The sequence below is a fragment of the Anomaloglossus baeobatrachus genome, chromosome 3 (genome assembly GCF_048569485.1).
Source record: "Anomaloglossus baeobatrachus isolate aAnoBae1 chromosome 3, aAnoBae1.hap1, whole genome shotgun sequence".
Classification (NCBI taxonomy): Eukaryota; Metazoa; Chordata; class Amphibia; order Anura; family Aromobatidae; genus Anomaloglossus; species Anomaloglossus baeobatrachus.
The window spans coordinates 146012161-146032435 of NC_134355.1; the positions used below are offsets into that span (position 1 = coordinate 146012161).

The following is a 20275-nucleotide window of genomic DNA, read 5'->3' on the forward strand; positions in this document are numbered from 1 at the left end:
GCCAGCCTGTTCACATACCGCCCCCCATCCAGCCTGTTCACATACCCCCCCATCCAGCCTGTTCACATACCCCCCCCCCCATGCAGCCTGTTCACATACCCCCCCCCATGCAGCCTGTTCACATACCCCCCCCCATGCAGCCTGTTCACATACCCCCCCCCCATGCAGCCTGTTCACATACCCCCCCCATGCAGCCTGTTCACATACCCCCCCCATGCAGCCTGTTCACATATCCCCCCCCATGCAGCCTGTTCACATACCCCCCCATCCAGCCTGTTCACATACCCCCCCCATCCAGCCTGTTCACATACCCCCCCATGCAGCCTGTTCACATACCCCCCCATGCAGCCTGTTCACATACCCCCCCCATGCAGCCTGTTCACATACCCCCCCCATGCAGCCTGTTCACATAGCCCCCCCATGCAGCCTGTTCACATACCCCCCCCCATCCAGCCTGTTCACATTCCCCCCCCCCATCCAGCCAGTTCACATCCCCCCCCCCCCCCATCCAGCCAGTTCACATCCCCCCCCCATCCAGCCAGTTCACATCCCCCCCCCATCCAGCCAGTTCACATCCCCCCCCCATCCAGCCTGTTCACATCCCCCCCCCCATCCAGCCTGTTCACATCCCCCCCCCCATCCAGCCTGTTCACATCCCCCCCCCCATCCAGCCTGTTCACATCCCCCCCCCATCCAGCCTGTTCACATACCCCCCCATCCAGCCTGTTCACATCCCCCCCCCCCCATCCAGCCTGTTCACATCCCCCCCCCCATCCAGCCTGTTCACATCCCCCCCCCCATCCAGCCTGTTCACATCCCCCCCCATCCAGCCTGTTCACATCCCCCCCCCATCCAGCCTGTTCACATCCCCCCCCATCCAGCCTGTTCACATCCCCCCCCCCATCCAGCCTGTTCGCATCCCCCCCCATCCAGCCTGTTCACATCCCCCCCCCATCCAGCCTGTTCACATCCCCCCCCATCCAGCCTGTTCACATCCCCCCCCCCCATCCAGCCTGTTCACATCCCCCCCCCCCATCCAGCCTGTTCACATCCCCCCCCATCCAGCCTGTTCACATCCCCCCCCCCATCCAGCCTGTTCACATCCCCCCCCCCCATCCAGCCTGTTCACATCCCCCCCCATCCAGCCTGTTCACATCCCCCCCCATCCAGACTGTTCACATACTCGCATCCTGCTATATGCCCCCATCGTGCTCATATACCATCCTGGTATATGGCCTGTATCCTATAGCACAGAGAAAAAAAATAAACGTTTATACTCACCTTTTCCTCACTCCCTGCAGCCGATCATCTTCCTCTCTGGCACGCTGACCTGTGTGTGTGGAGCCGTTCCCCTGCAGCACGCGATGTCTTCCTGTCTGTGCCGATCAGCTGACCGGCTCAGCACAGATCAGCTGACCGGCACAAACAGGAAAACATCGCGTGCAGCAGGGGGCGGCTCCACACACGGGGACGGGTGAGTGTACTGATTCACTGCACCCCGCGCTGGTAATGACGCGCGGGGTGCAGTGAATACAGCCGCACATGATCACTCCAGGCTGTAATTGTTAGGGGTGATCATGCGGACCGGCTCTTTACCATGCGCGCGTCCCCGCTCGTCCTCCCGTCCACCTGTCAGCGCCGGCTTCTGCGCTGAGAAATGGCCGGGAGGATGGGCGTGCATATGTAATGAGCGGGCCCACGTGGTCACGGCAGGCGCTGCTGCTGCCTGCTCGTGCCCCCGATGACCCGCTCCACCACAGCACCCTCGTTCCCGGCCGCAGCCCTATAGTCAGACCATAAGACGCACCCCCAACTTTCCCCCAATATTTGGGGGGAAAAAAGTGCGTCTTATGGTCCGAAAAATACGGTAGCAATCAGCCACAATATTTCAATATATAGTGAAATTGCTGTTCTTTGGAGCCAGGTCTGTGGCTGAGCTTCACAAGGACTAAGATGGCAGTAATAGGGGGCTTCAGCGGGCCCCCAACTGCCATACCGAATCATTGGTTCCCTGTAATGGCATCATTAACCGCAACACTTAAATAGTTAAAACATTAATGATCGGAGTAAGCTGTATTCCCAGCAGTTACAACAGATGCTGGCTATGTAACACAGCCGGTGTCCACTTCGTATGGGGCAGGCTCAGCTCTTGAGCCCGCTCCATACACTTGTTGCAACTATATGCCGTAAATTTACAATTTGTAGTCGCTAACTATTATGTGGATTTTTCAACATCTGATACTCATATTTAAAGGATAAATTCTGAAATCTATCACCAAAGACGACCTATTGTAGTTATCTTTTACACTTAGCAAGTGAGCCTGAAAAAAAAAAAATTTTTCTAGGGTACATTGACATCAATCATCCATAGGCATTTGTCTAAATTGTCTAAAAGGTAGCAATGTCTGTCTGTCAGGTGCCTCATGCTGCCCAAATCATAACACAGGCTTCATCAACACAAACATCCTGGCTTTCTCATTCCAGAAAGAATGGTGACCACACCAACTAACCAAGGTGGAAAAATCCTGCCGTGGCCAGTTCCTCATGACTGAGCCGTCACTTCATGTGTGTATAGTGACCTGTCCGTCAAGCACAACCAGGTGGGAAAGAGACACCAGGATCCACGCCCTTGACTAGTCCACCTAGTCACCATGTATAAGGCTGTTTCATACAGTATGTTTTTATGGTTCGGGCAACATGAAATCTTCATAACAGAAATGTCATGATGTGTTTATAATTATCTCATGACATAAGCTAAGTCGGTGCCTCTATAGTCTACGGGTGACCGATACACTGTTAGTAATATGCTATAGCCCTCGCTGGGAGATTTTCACTTTACACTTAAGCAAAAAAAAACAAACAAGATATTAATGGAGTTTATTATGTGCAGGTTTCCAAATAAGTAACTGAAGAACTGTGGCGCTTCAGATCAAGGAACAATAGGAGACGAAAATAAAAAAAACAGTCTGTTCCCTAAAAGGGTCATCACAAACAGAAAATTTATTTCCAAGTCTAAGTGAACTAATATCTTAGGCTCGCTCATTGGAGGAAATAACCTGTACAAAATATAATTTTCACAGATCCTTTACATAAAAAATACATTACAAGTGTCATTAAAGGCTTCTATACACCGAGAAGACAAGATCATCTTACCTTGAAGACTTTGGCTGCAAGAGGATCTTTTTCCAAATCAATATCTAAAGGATCAATATCAACTTCCATCAGGTCTTGCAGTAACTCAAGGTCAATTTCTTTATCTTTATCCAAAGATGATAGAGGAGGAGCACCTTTGGGTGATGAAAACAGCTTTAATACTGCCAAGTAGGGAGGTTTGCCACCTAAACACCTGGACCATGAGGACGATTACTGGGCAATTTTAAGGCTGTACTTTCATGCTTTCTATGTAACTGAATGTAAAAAATAAAATCACATACGGATTATATGTCTGTCCCATTTAACAGTCCAGACATCCGTGCACACATTAAGTATTTGGTTCAGACATTTCTACATCTTTTAACAGCAAAAATGCTGAAATAATTAATTGTTATGCTGCAGATTATATCTGACCCAAATCTGCAAATGAAAAATAAGCTAAGTGTGAATGAGACATTTACTTTGCTGGAATTCGGAAACTGACAAATCTGCGCAGTAAAAAATGCGCCAAATCTGCAACGTGTGCACAGGCCCTAATACTTCATTGTACACAAAAATAACAGTTAAAAAAAAAAACTATGTAAAAAAGGAACAGATCATTAGATTCCTGCTGGCCAAACCACAGGCAGCATGAATCAAAGCCTCGGTGCACCACTGCCGCCAGGTATATTGGTCTCTTAAAGGCTCTGGCATTTCAGAGCAATAGTTTGAAGCACCAACCTGGGACTAGAGGGAGACATGTGACTAATCTAATGTGGTCCCTGGCTGGCTTCCCACCGCACTGCTCCAGATGACAAACAGGTCAACCTATGTACACACATGGGAAAGATCTGTCAATCACCTGGAGAGGTGCGGGGACAAGTCAAAGGAGGCAATGCTTGTCTACTCACATCTCTGGCTATGGTCCCTAGCAGGATCTCGAACTTAGAATTTCTCTGAAACACTGGGGTGTTTCAGGAAACAAAGTGTACCCAGCTGCAGACATGCAGCAAGGCTCTGATTAATGCTAACTATGGTTGGGTAGCATGAATCAAATGAGATTCCCTTAAGCTCTGCAATGAAAAAAAGAAAGACTACCTCTATCAGTAATGGTCATCTACCTGCAATGTCTACCAGTCCTCAAAATATTATATATAATACGACCCATTTAACTCGTTAAGTGCTTTGCCTGTAGAGGGTCCCAATTACCTGTAATGTCAGGAGTTAAAGGCTCATCCACTGTTTCCACCAATGGGATGACTGAGGACTGCTGCAAGGAATCGTCAGAATCCCCGGCTGAAGCCGCCGCCTCCTCTCCCAGGCCAGATTCCTCCAGGGCTTCAGATGCAATGGGTGCTAACAGCTCCCCTGCAGGCACAGTGCACAGTTCAGTTAGGTCTTACAGTTCTAGTATACATTTTATTCACTAATAGCTTGTGAACGCTTCTGGACAAGACAATATTTATGTTGTGGGTCTTGGTGCATTTTGCTGCAAATTGTGCTTTAGTTGTCCTCAAATAATAATTACTGATTAAAACACAGATTTTCTTTTACTATAAGACGCAGCGAAGTGACATCTGTGGAATCAGGGACTGTGCCCCTACATTATACTGTTCTCATATTAAATAGAAAAACCCTGATGACAGATTCCTTTTAGTCACATAAAGGCCCCGTTACATGCTACGATATATCAGGCGCTATGTCGTCGGGATCACGGATTCCGTGATGCACATCCGGCATCGTTTGACATATCGTAGCGTGACAGCTACGAGCAACTGTTAACGAGCAAAAACACTCACCTTATCGTTGCTTGTTGACACGTCGCTCATTTTCAAAATATCGGTCACATTCCTGGATGCAGGTTGTTCGTCGTTCCTGAGGCAGCACACATCGCTCCGTGTGACACCTCGGGAATGACGAACACAGCTTACCTGCGTCCCGCCGGCAATGAGGAAGGAAGGAGGTGGGCGGGATGTTACGTCCTGCTCATCTCCTCCCCTCCGCATCTATTGGGCGGCCACTGTGTGACGTCGCTGTGACGCTGAACATCCCTCCCCCTTCAGGAAGATGTTCGCCGCCCACAGCGAGGTGGTTCGGGAGTTAAGTACGTGTGACAGGGGTTACCGACTTTGTGCGACACGGGCAACAAATTGCCCGTGACGCACAAACTATGGGGGCGGATGCGATCGCACGATAAATCAACGCGTGTAACGGGGCCTTAACTTGGAGGACTGCCAGGACAATGTTCTCTACGATGTGAGGAGAATGACCCCCGTGCAGAGGGCTGGCCGTGCACATTATTATTCACTTTAATCACCAGGTATTGCAGTACAGTGTAAACGGCACGCAAATAAAATGAATGTGCATTTTTATGGTCTGTACAGTGAATGGATGAACAAATTTCTTTAATTAGAGCTTCAACTCTCAGTACCAGACAACCAACATTTTGAAGCGGCCATGGCACAAAGTCTACATAATACAGCTATTGTGGGTATTGTACCAAGTTCTCATTAAAGAGAGTAGCAAAACACTGTAAAAAGCAGTATAGTACTGCCGTCCCCACCACCAGTCACCTGGTAAATGAGGCTCCTAATTGGCTGCACTGGTCAGCAGACTGATGATCAGGAATTACTCACAATTGAAGAGATGATGATCAAACACCAGATCTTCGAGACCAGTGCTCAGCTGCAGAATCGGGCTACTGGAGGTAGTAATGTCATCACTTTCAGCAGATCCTAGTGTTAAAGGGAACCTGTCAGGTGCAATATGCCCCCAGAACCACAAGCAGTTCTGGGTGTATATTGCAAATCCCTGACTAACTGTCCCTGTATCTAGTAGCATATATAGAGATCTTTACAAAAAGTATTTCTAAAGATTTTTTTATATTATGCTAATATGAGGTCAGGGCCTAGTCACAATGGCATTACTTCCCTTGGCTAGTCGGCCCCCTTAGCATGTTAGCACGCAACTGTGGGCATGCAAACATGCTAATGAATGTGCAGCGTCAGAGGCATGGTCTTTTTCCTCACTCTCTGCTGCCACCGCTCCAGACACTGCAGACACTGGATTTTGGCTCAGTGCACATTATCAGAAGTCCTTCCTGGACTTCCAGTTATCCGCACTATGAAACTGGTGAAGTGCGCATGATTGGAAGTCTGGGGACGTTCTGATCATGCACACTGAGCCGAAAACATCGGGTGGCAGCAGAGATGAGCCCGAAGCTGCGCATTCATTAGCATGTTAGCATGCCCCTGGCCTCATTAGCATATTATAAAGAATCTTTACTTTATAAAGAATTAATACTTTTTCTAAATATCCCTTTATCTATGCTAGTGTATACAGGGACGGTTAGGCAGGGATTAGCAATCTGTACCCAGAACTGCTCGTGGTTCTGGCTGCATATTGCACCTGACAGGTTCCCTTTAGTATTGCTTCTTTCGCTGATAAGGATCCCTACCCTTTGCTTACATGTAAAAAGGAACGAACACCCTTTTAAAGAACAGTTATACAGTCCGGCACTGCAGAATTAATAAAAGCTTGATTACAAATCAAATCACAATTAAAGGAACAGCAGATGTGTTTCCCCGGCTGTACCTGCTAGAATGTCCTGGAGCATGCACGTCAAAGAGTATTGGGCCCAGGCACCACCCCAAGAAATGTCTCCTCTGTTGAAGTCTGTGCCAACCAATAGTAGTAGAAGCCTTTCCAGCTGTTGTTCATTCACAACCTCACACAAATGTATAGTCGGACGGGTAGCATTTGCAATTCTGGCAAGAACCTAATGATGTAGAAAAGAAAAAAATAAATATGATGAACAAAGGGTCAAACTATAAAAAGAAAAAAATCAAGTGTGTAAAAAAGCACCAGGACATTGCTAAATCATTTAGCAACAGTACCTAGATATAGAAATTCAAGAAGTCGGATTATGTAGCAGACAAATGCTTTCCTGAAACAAACCCATAACACTGCCATTAATCATACATATCGCCTACATGCATGAATCCTTAGGACGACCAGTGAAGTATGGTCACAAAATGTGAAGAATGGACAGAGGGTCCCATTAGGAAGTTATTAAATGATCAGGAAATTGTGCTGACCATGAGACAAAACAATACTGAAAACATCTAATCCGCTATTTGCTTCTACTCTGGAGGTGGCCAAACTTGGGCCTAATATGCTAAACTATGCAGCCCCCAGCCATCTCGATTATCCCCATATTCGGAGATGCCTCACTGTTCAGCATCAAGAGGTTTCCATAATTCCAATAACCTACAGTGGAAACCTTATGTGACCATCTCTGCTACTCCCTGGAGTGACGAATGGTGAAGCTGGGACCCACAATCTCACGCTGTGTGACAGTCCTGGAATTCAAACACTCACCTAAAAGAAACATATTGTCAATATGTCAAAGGACCTAAAGGCCCAGTCACACACAACGACTTATCAGCGATCCCGACAACGATACGACCTGATAAGGATCGCTGGTATGTCGCTGGTGAGATGTCACACAGTCAGGCCTTTTCCCACGCTGTAGCGACCTGTATAACGATCTCAGCGGTCATTGGGACCCTGTCACACAGTGTCAAACACAGCGATGCGTCCTGCCCAGCAGGACATTGCCTTTGAAGAATATGGTCTGGACCATTCAGCAAGGACTAGCGATCTCACAGCAGGGGCCTGATCGCTGGTAGGTGTCACACAACGAGATCACTGGCGAGATCATTACTGCGTCACAGAAACTGTGACTCCGCAACAATCTTGTCAGCGATCTCGTTGTTTGTGACGGGGCCTTTAGAGTGAATTTCCTTTAAGGCTTTCATTCTTCCCTCAAACTGCATTTACAGAGAATATTTTGAACGAGTGTTAAGAATGCTCTTTTTAGGTCTTTCAGGTTAAACAGGCTGCCGATCACCTGATCAATGTGCAAAACACTCACTCCTCAGCAGAAGCAGCGTACAATATGGTTACCTTGCAGACAAACAGCAGCAGATCAGCGTGACAGGTGAAGTCCATAGATAGGAGGAAAAGAGCTAGTTTCTGCACAACAGAAATACAACGCTCATGTGCCAACGTGAAAGGCAGAGGCTCAATTTCTGGGCTCTCTTTTGTTGCAGATACTTCTGTGTCTTGAGCAGACCGTGGCCATTCTGCAGTGCGGCGTAGACGTATCAAGTCTTTAAAGTGCTGTCAAAGTAAAAACAAAGATTAATTTGAGTGTTACAAGAAATGGAAGTCACATATTGATTGAGTCTTCTGTCAATAAGTCTTTATCCATTTCTGCAGCTGCCATTACAGCCTTACAGTGGCACATGGTCCACTTCTCATTTAGGGCTCTAGCAAACCGAGTGGCAACTCCTGAGGCCCCATATAGATGACCACTTCTCACACAAAATATTTGACATCTGTTTTTCCATAGATAAAGCACAGATACACATCACAGTCTATATGCAAGATCAGTGGCCATGTTTTATTTTTTTTCCGTATACTAAGGCCCTGATTAATTACACCTTTTCTGTTAGTATTCTGTCATAAAAACTTTTGAAAAGTGGCATAGTTTTGGCGCAGCTAGAGCCGGAGCTAAAATGTTGTGACTTTTGGTCTTATGCCAATCTTGCCCAGCTCTGACAAAGTGGGTGGAGTAGAGGTGGGACGGGGGCATGATGAGGGGCAGCATTTCCTACACCACAAATTAAAGTATCATTTGTGGCGAGGCGCCTACAGGAGTACGCCACTCGTCCGATGTGCCCGACTCATAAGGGGCATCTCACTTAAGGCCACCTCCGCATCAGGTGATGTTCACACCTGTCTTGATGAATCGGGCCCCATATGTCTGTAAAAACACACATGTCCGTTTTAGATTCCTGTTGCAGATCGCTCACTAATGGCGCCGTTAAAAAAAACAAAAAAAAATAAAAGCCGAGTGCGGGTCGTTTTTACATTTTGTTTTTACTGTTTAATGAGCAGGGAATGGTTGAATAAAAAAAATTTATGTTTTCCATACAAGAGAAAAATATGCCACCATAGGCCAAAAGCGAATAAAAATCTGATTCCGTGTGTTCAAAATTAATCCATTTTTTATTGTATGATATAAAAAAAAAAAAAAAAAAAAAAAAAAGTGTGAATGAAGCCTAAAGGAGTGACAAATCAGCCACATGAGATACAAACAGGTTTCCAATAGTCAGAAAAAAAAGGGTGAATATACTTTAACATTGTGCAAAAAGGAGAAAACGATGACTTGTTTTGTGTTTTTTTGGGAAATGCACACGATCATACTGTACTTTGTGACACTGATCTCAAGTGATCTGTGATCATCTTTCTGATGTGTAGCCAGTTATAAATCATGATAAAATAGTTGTCAAAAATGTGCCAGATGCATCAGCGACTCATTCCGTGGAATAAAAATTGAGCATTTTAGACTGATCCATTGTAAGCTTACACCACTTGTTACTTAGCACTTCGCTTATATTATTCATGGTAGAAATCTTGACTAATTTTAGTGCATAATCTGATGACTCAATTAGCCACACCCATTTTCATCCAGGCCACACCCCCTTGTCAGACAAGGCGATGAAAGTGTCAAACTCATAATAAATATTGTACATGAAAAAGGTTAAAAAAAAAAGGCACAATTTACACACATAAATAAGATTGCATTTAGCTGTTGGTAATGTTAAAAAGGATCTGTACTTTCAACAAAATTCGAAATAAACTAAACTAATTTTTTTTGAGACAAATTTACTTCTTTCAGCCACTTGTTTATCCCCCCCCCCCCCCCCATCTCTCGTCCGGGCATTGTGTTTTTCCGTTTGTTTTTTCCTATCTTTCTTCCGAGAGCCGTAACTTTTTTATTTTTCTGTCAATCTTGCCATATGAGGGCTTGTTTTTTTGCGGGACGAGTTGTACTTTTAAATGGAACCATAAGTTTTACCAAAAAAATTCCAAGTGCAGAAAAATTGCAAAAAAAGTGTGAGCTGACGTTTGTAACACTACCATTTTTGCGCAGATGCTACGTTTTGATCGCCTGTTATTGCATTTTGCGCAAAATTTGCGGCGTCCAAAAAATAATTTTGGCGTTTGGAATTTTTTTTGCTGCTACACTGCTTACTGATCAGATTAATTGATTTTATATTTTGATAGATCGGGCATTTCTGAACGCGGCGATACCAAATATGTGTACATTTTTTATTTTTTTAACCCTTTAATTTTCAATGGGGTGAAAGGGGGGTGATTTGAACTTTTAGGGTTTTTTTTATTTTTTTTAAATTTAAAACTTTTTTTAAACTTTTTTTATTTTACTAGTCCCCCTAGGGGGCTATAGCGATCAGCAATCCGATCGCTCTGCCCTATCAGCAGATCACAGCTACAGAGCTGAGAACTGCAGATTTGGTGCTTTACTTTCAATGCCGGCTGTATTCCGGCATTGAGAGGAAGTGACTCATGTTAGCTACAGGCGTCATCACATGACCCTGTGCTACCATGGCAACCACCGAAAGTCCCGTGATCATGTCACGTGACTTCCGATGGGGGCGGGGTAAGTCACTCAAGGCGGCGCGCATACACATCTCTCTGCCAGATTTTGGCAGCGAGATGTAAGGGGTTAATGGTCGCAGGTGGAAGCGATTACACCCGCGACTAGCAGACACACGTCAGCTGTTGAAAACAGCTGATATGTGCGCGGATCGCCACGACCTCCCCACGGCAGGGGGGCGGAGATTAACCTCACACGATCCATGACGTACCCAGTATGTCATGGGTCGTTAAGGGGATAAAAGGGGGGTTGGGAGAGAGAAACGACAACTCAACTCTGTCTTGCTCAAGACTATGATGGGTGCACAGTAAGGTGTCATATTATATGGAGAAGTGTTATGTGAAAAGAGAAGGGAGAGAAAAAGTAGAACGAATCAAAGCAATATCATGCTGGGGTTTGCAATAAGTCTTTTACCTCGACTCAGAGCTGGATTCACATCTACCTTGCCCAGTATTACTGTATACGGTCCTCCATACTGGTTATCCTGCTGCCTTTGTCCCAACTACGGAATGAAGAGCAGGGACATCCCTGTGCGTTGTGCTGTGTATGGTAAATATCACAGCAGCTATTCTCATGCACCAGCTCAGAGGAATTGCAAACTAAAAGACTGAGCCGGTAGAGGGAAAACCGGTAAAGATTCAAGCTACAAGTCACAAGAGGGTTAGTAATAGAGTTATATAGGTTGAATGAAAACCCAGATCCATCAAGATCAACCTTTTTCCACTAATTAAACACTTGCAAGCGATATGAGTTATAACCCACAAGTGAGAAAAGCATCCAGGCCTGTAATGGCGTTTTAGTATCTGTCATTACTAGCAGTAGGCCATTCCTCAGGACCACACACCGGACAGCTTACTCTCAAAACTTACTTAAAAGTATAGTTGCCCTTTAATGTTTTGCTGTTGTTTCCTTGCTACAATGTCCTATCGGTATGCAGGGTTACTGACAATCTAGCATTAGCTGGGAGGTAGGAGCTGGACACCTCACCTTAGACGTAGCCTGTTTGAGCTTGGCTTGTTCCACCAGCAGCTTGTATGAAGATCCTTTGTTGCTCTGTATTTTCTCTTTTTCAATTTGCTCTACTAAAGCCTTCTGTTTTGCCTTTAGTAGGTTAAGTTGCTAGAAGGAAAGTTAATTTATTAAATGATATAAATAACTTGTGACAGCTATACTAGTGACCCCGAGCACGCTCTGACAAGCCGGTTATTGGCCATTTTTACCTGTAACATCTGACAACAGTTTAAAGTGCCATAGATTTCCATTTCTTTCATCTATTGTAGATTTCAATATTAATCCAACTGGCAGAAGAGACTATAGTGCTGAACTGACCACAAATGTTCAGTCATTAGTCAGGTCGTGGGTTTTTTTTTTTTATATATATACAATTAATACTTTTTCAGCAACTTCAAAATGCAGCAAAATTTTAAAGGGAATCTATCACCAGGATTTTGCCAAATAATCTGAGAGCAACAGAGAGAGACCCAGATTTCATTGATGTGTCACTTACTAAGCCACTTAGTGTAATTTTTAGAAAATCACTGTTTAATCAGGAGATTATCATTAGAGGACTACTTGGCATGCTGCAAGGTAGTCCAGCATTTTCATGAGCTCTGTAACCTCCACTCCACTTCTGATTGGCAGCTTTCTGCATACAATATATGAGCAGAAAGCTGTAAATTAGTGGTGTGGCAGGGGCAATAGAGTTCCACATTCAAATAACTGCTACACTTGCAGCAGAAAAATAGGAATTTTATCAAAATGAAAGCAAGCAGCCCATTAACCCCTTCACTCAAGGGGGGGTCCTGTTTTTTCCTCTCCTCCTTCCAAGTGTGATAACTTTTTAATTTTTCAGTCAATATAGCCATATCAGGGCTTGTGTTCTGCGGAAAGAGTTGTACTTTTGAGCACAATTCATTCTGTACCATATTGTACTGAAAAACAGGAAAAAAAAATTCCAAGAGCAGTGAACATGCAAAAAAAAATAGAAGTGCAATTGCACAATTGTATTTTGGGCTTCTTGTTTACCATGTTCACTAAATGGTAAACCTGACCTGGCAGTATGATTTCCCAGGTAAGCACGAGTTTGTAGATACCAACCAAACCTGCAGTTTTACTTTTATCTAGGTGGATAAAAAAAAAATTTCTGAACCTTGTATGTAACAAAAAAAAAAACAAACAAAAACCACAATAATAACAAAAAAATTGCACTTTTGTCGCCATTTTCCAAGGCTCGTAGTGGTCTCATTTCTTGGGATCCGGGGCTCATTGACCGCTTATTTTTTGCATCTTGAGCTGACGCTTTTATTCATCCCATTTTTGGGTACATCTGATGTTTTGATTTTTTTTCTCACTACGCCATGTACCATTCAGATTAGTTGATTTTATATTTTGATAAATTGGGCATTTCTTAACACAGCAATACCAAATGTTTATTTTTTATAGTTATTACTTTTTTATTTTCAACTAGCTGAACTACCCGGCTTCGCCCGGGTTAATAACTGCTGTTAACAAAGAAGGGAATTTTGTTTACTTACCGTAAATTCCTTTTCTTCTAGCTCCTATTGGGAGACCCAGACAATTGGGTGTATAGCTTCTGCCTCCGGAGGCCACACAAAGTATTACACTTTAAAAAGTGTAACCCCTCCCCTCTGCCTATACACCCTCCCGTGGATCACGGGATCCTCAGTTTTGGTGCAAAAGCAGGAAGGAGAAAACTTATAAATTGGTCTAGGGTAAATTCAATCCGAAGGATGTTCGGAGAACTGAAAACCATGAACCAAAAGAACAATTCAACATGAACAACATGTGTACACAAAAGAACAACCAGCCCGAAGGGAACAGGGGCGGGTGCTGGGTCTCCCAATAGGAGCTAGAAGAAAAGGAATTTACGGTAAGTAAACAAAATTCCCTTCTTCTTTGTCGCTCCATTGGGAGACCCAGACAATTGGGACGTCCAAAAGCAGTCCCTGGGTGGGTAAAAGAATACCTCAATAAAAAGAGCCGAAACGGCCCCCTCTTACAGGTGGGCAACCGCCGCCTGAAGGACTCGCCTACCTAGACTGGCGTCTGCCGAAGCATAGGTATGCACTTGATAGTGCTTCGTGAAAGTGTGCAGACTAGACCACGTAGCTGCCTGACACACCTGCTGAGCCGTAGCCTGGTACCGCAATGCCCAGGACGCACGCACGGCTCTGGTAGAATGGGCTTTCAGCCCTGAAGGAAGCGGAAGCCCAGAAGAACGGTAGGCTTCGAGAATCGGTTCCTTGATCCACCGAGCCAAGGTTGACTTGGAAGCCTGCGAACCCTTACGCTGGCCAGCGACAAGGACAAAGAGCGCATCTGAACGACGCAGGGGCGCCGTGCGAGACACGTAGAGTCGGAGTGCTTTCACCAGATCCAAAGAGTGCAAATCCTTTTCACATTGGTGAATTGGATTAGGGCAAAATGAAGGTAAGGAGATATCCTGATTGAGATGAAAAGGAGATACCACCTTAGGGAGAAAATCCGGGACCGGACGCAGAACCACCTTATCCTGGTGAAACACCAGGAAGGGGGCTTTGCATGACAGCGCTGCAAGCTCAGACACTCTCCGGAGTGATTTAACTGCCACTAGAAAGGCCACCTTCTGCGAAAGACGTGATAAAGAGACATCCCGCAGCGGCTCGAAAGGTGGTTTCTGAAGAGCCGTTAGCACCCTGTTAAGATCCCAGGGATCCAGCGGACGCTTGTAAGGTGGGACTATGTGGCAAACTTCCTGCAGGAACGTGCGGACCTGCGGAAGCCTGGCTAGGCGCTTTTGAAAAAATACGGAGAGCGCCGATACTTGGCCCTTGAGAGAGCCGAGTGACAAACCCTTGTCCATTCCGGATTGAAGGAATGAAAGAAAAGTGGGTAAGGTAAACGGCCATGGAGGAAAACAGTTATCAGAGCACCAGGATAAGAAGATTTGCCAAGACCTGTAATAGATCTTGGCGGACGTTGGCTTCCTGGCCTGTCTCATGGTGGCAATGACATCCTGAGATAACCCTGAAGACGCTAGGAGCCAGGACTCAATGGCCACACAGTTAGGTTGAGGGCCACGGAATTCAGATGGAAAAACGGGCCTTGTGACAGCAAGTCTGGGCGGTCTGGAAGCGCCCACGGTTGACCCACTGTGAGGTGCCACAGATCCGGGTACCATGACCGCCTCGGCCAGTCTGGAGCGACGAGAATGGCGCGACAGCAGTCGGACCTGATCTGGCGTAACACTCTGGGCAGCATCGCCAGAGGGGGAAACACATAAGGCAGTCGAAACTGCGACCAATCCTGAACTAACGCGTCCGCCGCCAGAGCTCTGTGATCCTGAGACCGTGCCATGAATGCCGGGACTTTGTTGTTGTGCCGTGACGCCATGAGATCGACGTCCGGCGTTCCCCAGCGGCGACAGATCTCTCGAAACACTTCTGGGTGCAGAGACCATTCCCCCGCATCCATGCCCTGACGACTGAGAAAATCTGCTTCCCAGTTTTCTACGCCCGGGATGTGAACTGCGGAGATGGTGGAGGCTGTGGCTTCCACCCACTGCAGAATCCGCCGGACTTCCTGGAAGGCTTGACGACTGCGAGTGCCGCCTTGGTGGTTGATGTATGCGACGGCAGTGGCGTTGTCCGACTGGATACGGATCTGCCTGCCCTCCAGCCACCGATGGAAAGCCAATAGGGCTAGATACACTGCCCTTATCTCCAGAACATTGATCTGAAGGGAAGACTATCGGAGTCCAGGTTCCCTGAGCCCTGTGGTGGAGAAAAACCGCTCCCCACCCTGACAGGCTCGCGTCCGTGGTGACCACAGCCCAGGTTGGGGGTAGGAAGGATTTTCCCTGCGATAGAGAAATGGGAAGGAGCCACCACTGAAGTGACGTCTTGGTTGCAAGGGAAAGAGACGTTCCTATCGAGGGAAGCCGACCTCCTGTCCCATTTGCGGAGAATGTCCCATTGGAGTGGCCGCAGATGGAATTGCGCGAACGGCACTGCCTTCATCGCTGCCACCATCTTCCCCAGGAAGTGCATGAGGCGCCTTAAGGGGTGTGACTGACCCCGAAGAAGTGATTGCACCCCTGCCTGCAGAGAAAGCTGTTTGTCCCGCGGTAGCTTGACTACCGCTGACTGTGTATGAAACTCCATCCCGAGGTAAGTCAGTGATTGGGTCGGTGTCAACTTGGATTTCGGGAAGTTGATGATCCACCCGAACTGCTGGAGAGTCGCCAGAGCGACGGTAAGGCTGTGTTGACACGCCACCCGAGACGGGGCCCTGACTAGGAGATCGTCTAAGTAGGAAATCACCGAGTGGCCCTGAGAGTGTAGGACCGCCACAACGGATGCCATGACTTTGGTGAAAACCCGTGGGGCTGTCGCCAGGCCGAAAGGCAATGCCACGAACTGAAGGTGTTCGTCCCCGATGGCGAAACGCAAGAAGCGTTGATGTTCGGGTGCGATCGGCACGTGGAGATAAGCATCCTTGATGTCGATCGATGCTAGGAAGTCTCCTTGTGACATCGAGGCGATGACCGAGCGGAGAGATTCCATCCGAAACCGTCTGGTTCTCACATGTCTGTTGAGTAGCTTGAGGTCCAGAACGGGACGGAATGATCCGTCCTTTTTTTGGCACCACGAACAAGTTGGAGTAAAAGCCGCGACCACGTTCCTGAAGGGGAATGGGGATCACTACTCCTTCTGTCTTCAGAGCGTCCACTGCCTGAAAAAGTGCGTCGGCCTGAGCGGGGGGCGGAGAGGTTCTGAAGAAACGAGCCGCAGGACGAGATCTGAACTCTATCCTGTAACCGTGAGACAGAATGTCTCTCACCCATCGGTCTTGAACATGTGGCCACCAGGCATCGCCAAAGCGGGAGAGCCTGCCACCGACCGAGGATGCGGCGGCTAGGGGATGCCGAGAGTCATGAGGAGGCCGCCTTGGAGGCAGTGCCTCCTGCGGCCTTTTGGGGGCATGACTTGGACCGCCACGCATAGGAGTTCCTCTGGCCTTTCTCCGGCCTGCTGGACGAAGAGGATTGGGGCTTGGCGGAGGGACGAAAGGACCGAAACCTCGATTGTATTTTCCGTTGCTGAGGTCTCTTAGGTTTGGACTGGGGTAAGGAGGAGTCCTTTCCCTTGGATTCCTTAATCTCATCCAATCGTTCGCCAATCAAGCGGTCGCCAGAAAACGGCAAACCGGTTAAGAACCTCTTGGAGGCAGAGTCTTCCTTCCATTCGCGCAGCCACATGGCCCTGCGGACTGCCACAGAGTTAGCGGATGCCACAGCTGTACGGCTAGCAGAGTCTAGGACTGCGTTCATGGCGTAGGAAGAAAAAGCTGACGCTTGAAAAGTCAAAGACGCAACTTGCGGAGCAGAATTACGTGTGACCGCATTAATCTCAGCCAGACAAGCTGAGATAGCTTGGAGTGCCCACACGGCTGCAAAGGCCGGGGCAAAAGACGCGCCCGTGGCCTCATAGATGGACTTCACCAGGAGCTCTATCTGCCTGTCAGTGGCATCCTTTAGCGATGAGCCATCTGCAACCGATACCACGGATCTAGCCGCCAATCTAGAGACTGGAGGATCCACCTTGGGACATTGAGCCCAACCCTTAACGACTTCAGAGGGGAAGGGGTAACGCGTGTCAGTGAGGCGCTTAGTAAAGCGCTTGTCCGGAACCGCTCTGGGCTTCTGGACAGCGTCTCTGAAGTTAGAGTGATCGAAAAACGCACTACGTGTACGTTTGGGGAACCGAAACTGGTGTTTCTCCTGCTGAGACGCCGACTCCTCTACAGTAGGAGGTGGGGGAGAGAGATCCAACACCTGGTTGATGGACGAGATAAGATCATTCACTAAAGCGTCCCCTTCAGGTGTATCAAGGTTAAGGGCGACGTCAGGGTCAGAGCCCTGAGCTGCGACTTCCGCCTCGTCCTCCAGAGAGTCCTCAAGCTGGGAACCCGAGCAGCGTGAAGAAGTCGGGGAAGATTCCCAGCGAGCCCGCTTAGCCTGTCTAGGACTGTGGTCCGGGCAGGAGTCCTCCATGTGAGACCTAGGGCCCAACCTGGGAGCGCGCTGCGGCGCGGACCGAGAGGGGCCTGGAGGCGACACTCCAACAGGGGCCGGGGCCTGTGTAAGGACCGGTCTGGACTGCAAAGCTTCTAGCAGCTTGGCAGACCATTTGTCCATAGACTGAGCCATGGATTGTGAAAGTGACTCAGAGTTTCTCAGCAAAAGAGGCGAACTCTGTCCCTGCCGCCTGGACAGGGGGAGCAGGGGGGTCTACATGAGGCGAGGGGCCCACTAGTGACCGAGGCTCCAGCTGAGCAAGCGAAACAGGGGTTGAGCATTGCTCACAGTGAGGGTAGGTGGAACCCGCAGATAACATAGCCCCACAAGAGGTACAGGCCGCAAAAAAACCCTGTGCCTTAACAGCTTTGCTCCTTGTGGACGACATGCTGTTGTCTCCTAGGAGAATGATCATTGAGGGTATATGGGAAAGGGGTATACAGCCCGACCGTACAGATATACATATATAAATACGTATCTATTCCGGCACCCTAGGGAGCGCAGCACCGGGTGACCGGTGTGGCTTACCGACCGCTAACCAGCGGAGTGTGTGTCCTCCAGATTCCCTGCCTTAGGTCCCCCGGAGCTGCAGAGCTCTTCACTGAGAATCCTCCACCGGCAGAATGCCAAAAAATGGCTGCCGGAGCTCTCAGGGGAGGAGTGGAGCCGTGGGCGGCGCCAGGAAAGTGCGGGAATCTGAGGTCCCCACAGTGATCAGTGAGGGGGGAGGAAACATGCAGGATGCTCCAGCCCTCACATCCGACGTCAGGTCGGCAGTCCCGCCCTTACCCCTGACAGGCAGGCCCGGGGGCGGGATTTTTGCGACTAGGCCGCGATGAAGCCGGGGACTAAATTTGAGACCGTGCCCGACAAGCAGGCACGGTCGGCGCGGAAGTCCGCCGGCCTTCTCAATTCAGCAGCTGCCGCAGCGTCCGGGAAGAAGGTGCGCTCCCTGCACAGTCCCCAATGGGGACACACAGTACCTTTGAGTTGCAGGGCCCGGTCCCTGAGGTTGAAGAGGCTCCGGTCCGGCAGATTCCCACAGGGGCTGCGGAGGGAGCACGGTCCCAGTAAATGGATGACCGCTCAGGATCCCACTTCTCCCAGAGCCGCTAAGGGATGGTGAAGGAGACGGCATGAGGCTCCGGCCTTTGTACCCGCAATGGGTACCTCAACCTTAACAGCACCGCCGACGTAGTGGGGTGAGAAGGGAACATGCCGGGGGCCCCGTGGGGGCCCTCTTTTCTTCCAACCGACATAACTAATATGAGAATGCATGAGTGGATGTGTGCCTCCTTCCACACAAAGCATAAAACTGAGGAGCCCGTGATCCACGGGAGGGTGTATAGGCAGAGGGGAGGGGTTACACTTTTTAAAGTGTAATACTTTGTGTGGCCTCCGGAGGCAGAAGCTATACACCCAATTGTCTGGGTCTCCCAGTGGAGCGACAAAGAAATAGAATGTATTAACAAAAATGTATTCTGCACACCAAATCCACAGAACAAATAGAAATGTAATTATTAAAAGGCAAAAACTAAGCTAATAGAAGCATTTTACAACATATATTTCAACACCACAGATATTCCACACAGATTTAGCAAAGTAATTAGTTCCCAGTCTGCCTCTTTCCCAGTCTGCCTCTTTCCCAGTCTGCCTCTTTCCCAGTCTGCCTCTCTCTGTCTCTTTCTTGGTCTTAAACACAGGGAAAAACTGGCCATACCAGAGTGGAGTGTTATACCGGGGGGTAACTAATTAGCGACCCCTCGGTGGGTAAATAACATAGAAAAAAACGGAGAAAAAGAAGAAAAAAAACAAGAAGAATGTAGGAGTGAAAAATAAATATTTTGTATTGTGATGCAAAAAATTCATAAAAACATGAAGGATCAGATACAAAAGGAATGGGGTTAATAGTCAGAAAAAGACTGCACAAAATGTGACAGAAGAAGAGAAAGGGCCCCTCTCCCATGCAGTGCGACCCACCGTAGTAAATGGTGTGAAAAACAAAAAACAAAAACTGACAAGTAGACCTGATGGAAGTTGAAAAATGTGATAAGAAGTCACATAAATTGTGATATAAATTTTTGCAAAATGGTGAATGTAATGGCATAATGCATGGATCGGAGATTTAATATACCGCAATTCAGAGAATAACATAAAATATTTATTTATTTAATGGTTAAAATGACCAGTCCATGCACTAGGACATAAGTATAAAAGTGTAAAGATTCAGAATGAAAAGGATAGTCACTGGGAGTAGAAGTAATGAAAGAAGGAAAGTAAGAGATGCATTAGATGTGTGCTGCCACCACAGATCTATAGATTTTAGGTGGAATGCGGTAAGACTAACGATACTGAAAAAGCTGGAGTCGGTATTGAAGAGAAAAACGTCAGAAAATGAATAAAGGATCTAATAGTTACCTATTGATAGTAGGGGGGTCGCAGAGAGCAGGAGAGGGGTCCCCCCAACGATCGTTTCGCTGCAGGAGCGCTTTTTCCAGGGGCAGTATAAACATCTAGGGCAAAAAGTGCCTTTTTAA

The 20275-nt window shown here is 47.6% G+C and overlaps 1 protein-coding gene across 7 annotated transcripts in view; it reads right to left on the bottom strand.

Annotated features, from left to right (window-relative positions):
• Positions 1-20275, bottom strand: part of BIRC6 (baculoviral IAP repeat containing 6) — a 533701-nt gene that overhangs the window by 276837 nt on the left and 236589 nt on the right. For 5 of the 7 annotated variants that reach the window (XM_075339505.1, XM_075339507.1, XM_075339508.1 and 2 more), the window contains exons 34-38: positions 11648-11779; positions 8101-8316; positions 6727-6910; positions 4342-4500; positions 3154-3287 (exon numbers count right to left, since the gene is read on the bottom strand). In XM_075339505.1, coding sequence (XP_075195620.1) covers positions 3154-3287; positions 4342-4500; positions 6727-6910; positions 8101-8316; positions 11648-11779 — 825 coding nt within the window. The remainder of the gene's footprint in view (positions 1-3153; positions 3288-4341; positions 4501-6726; positions 6911-8100; positions 8317-11647; positions 11780-20275) is intronic. The other 2 variants (XM_075339506.1, XM_075339509.1) reach the window with 2 other exon arrangements.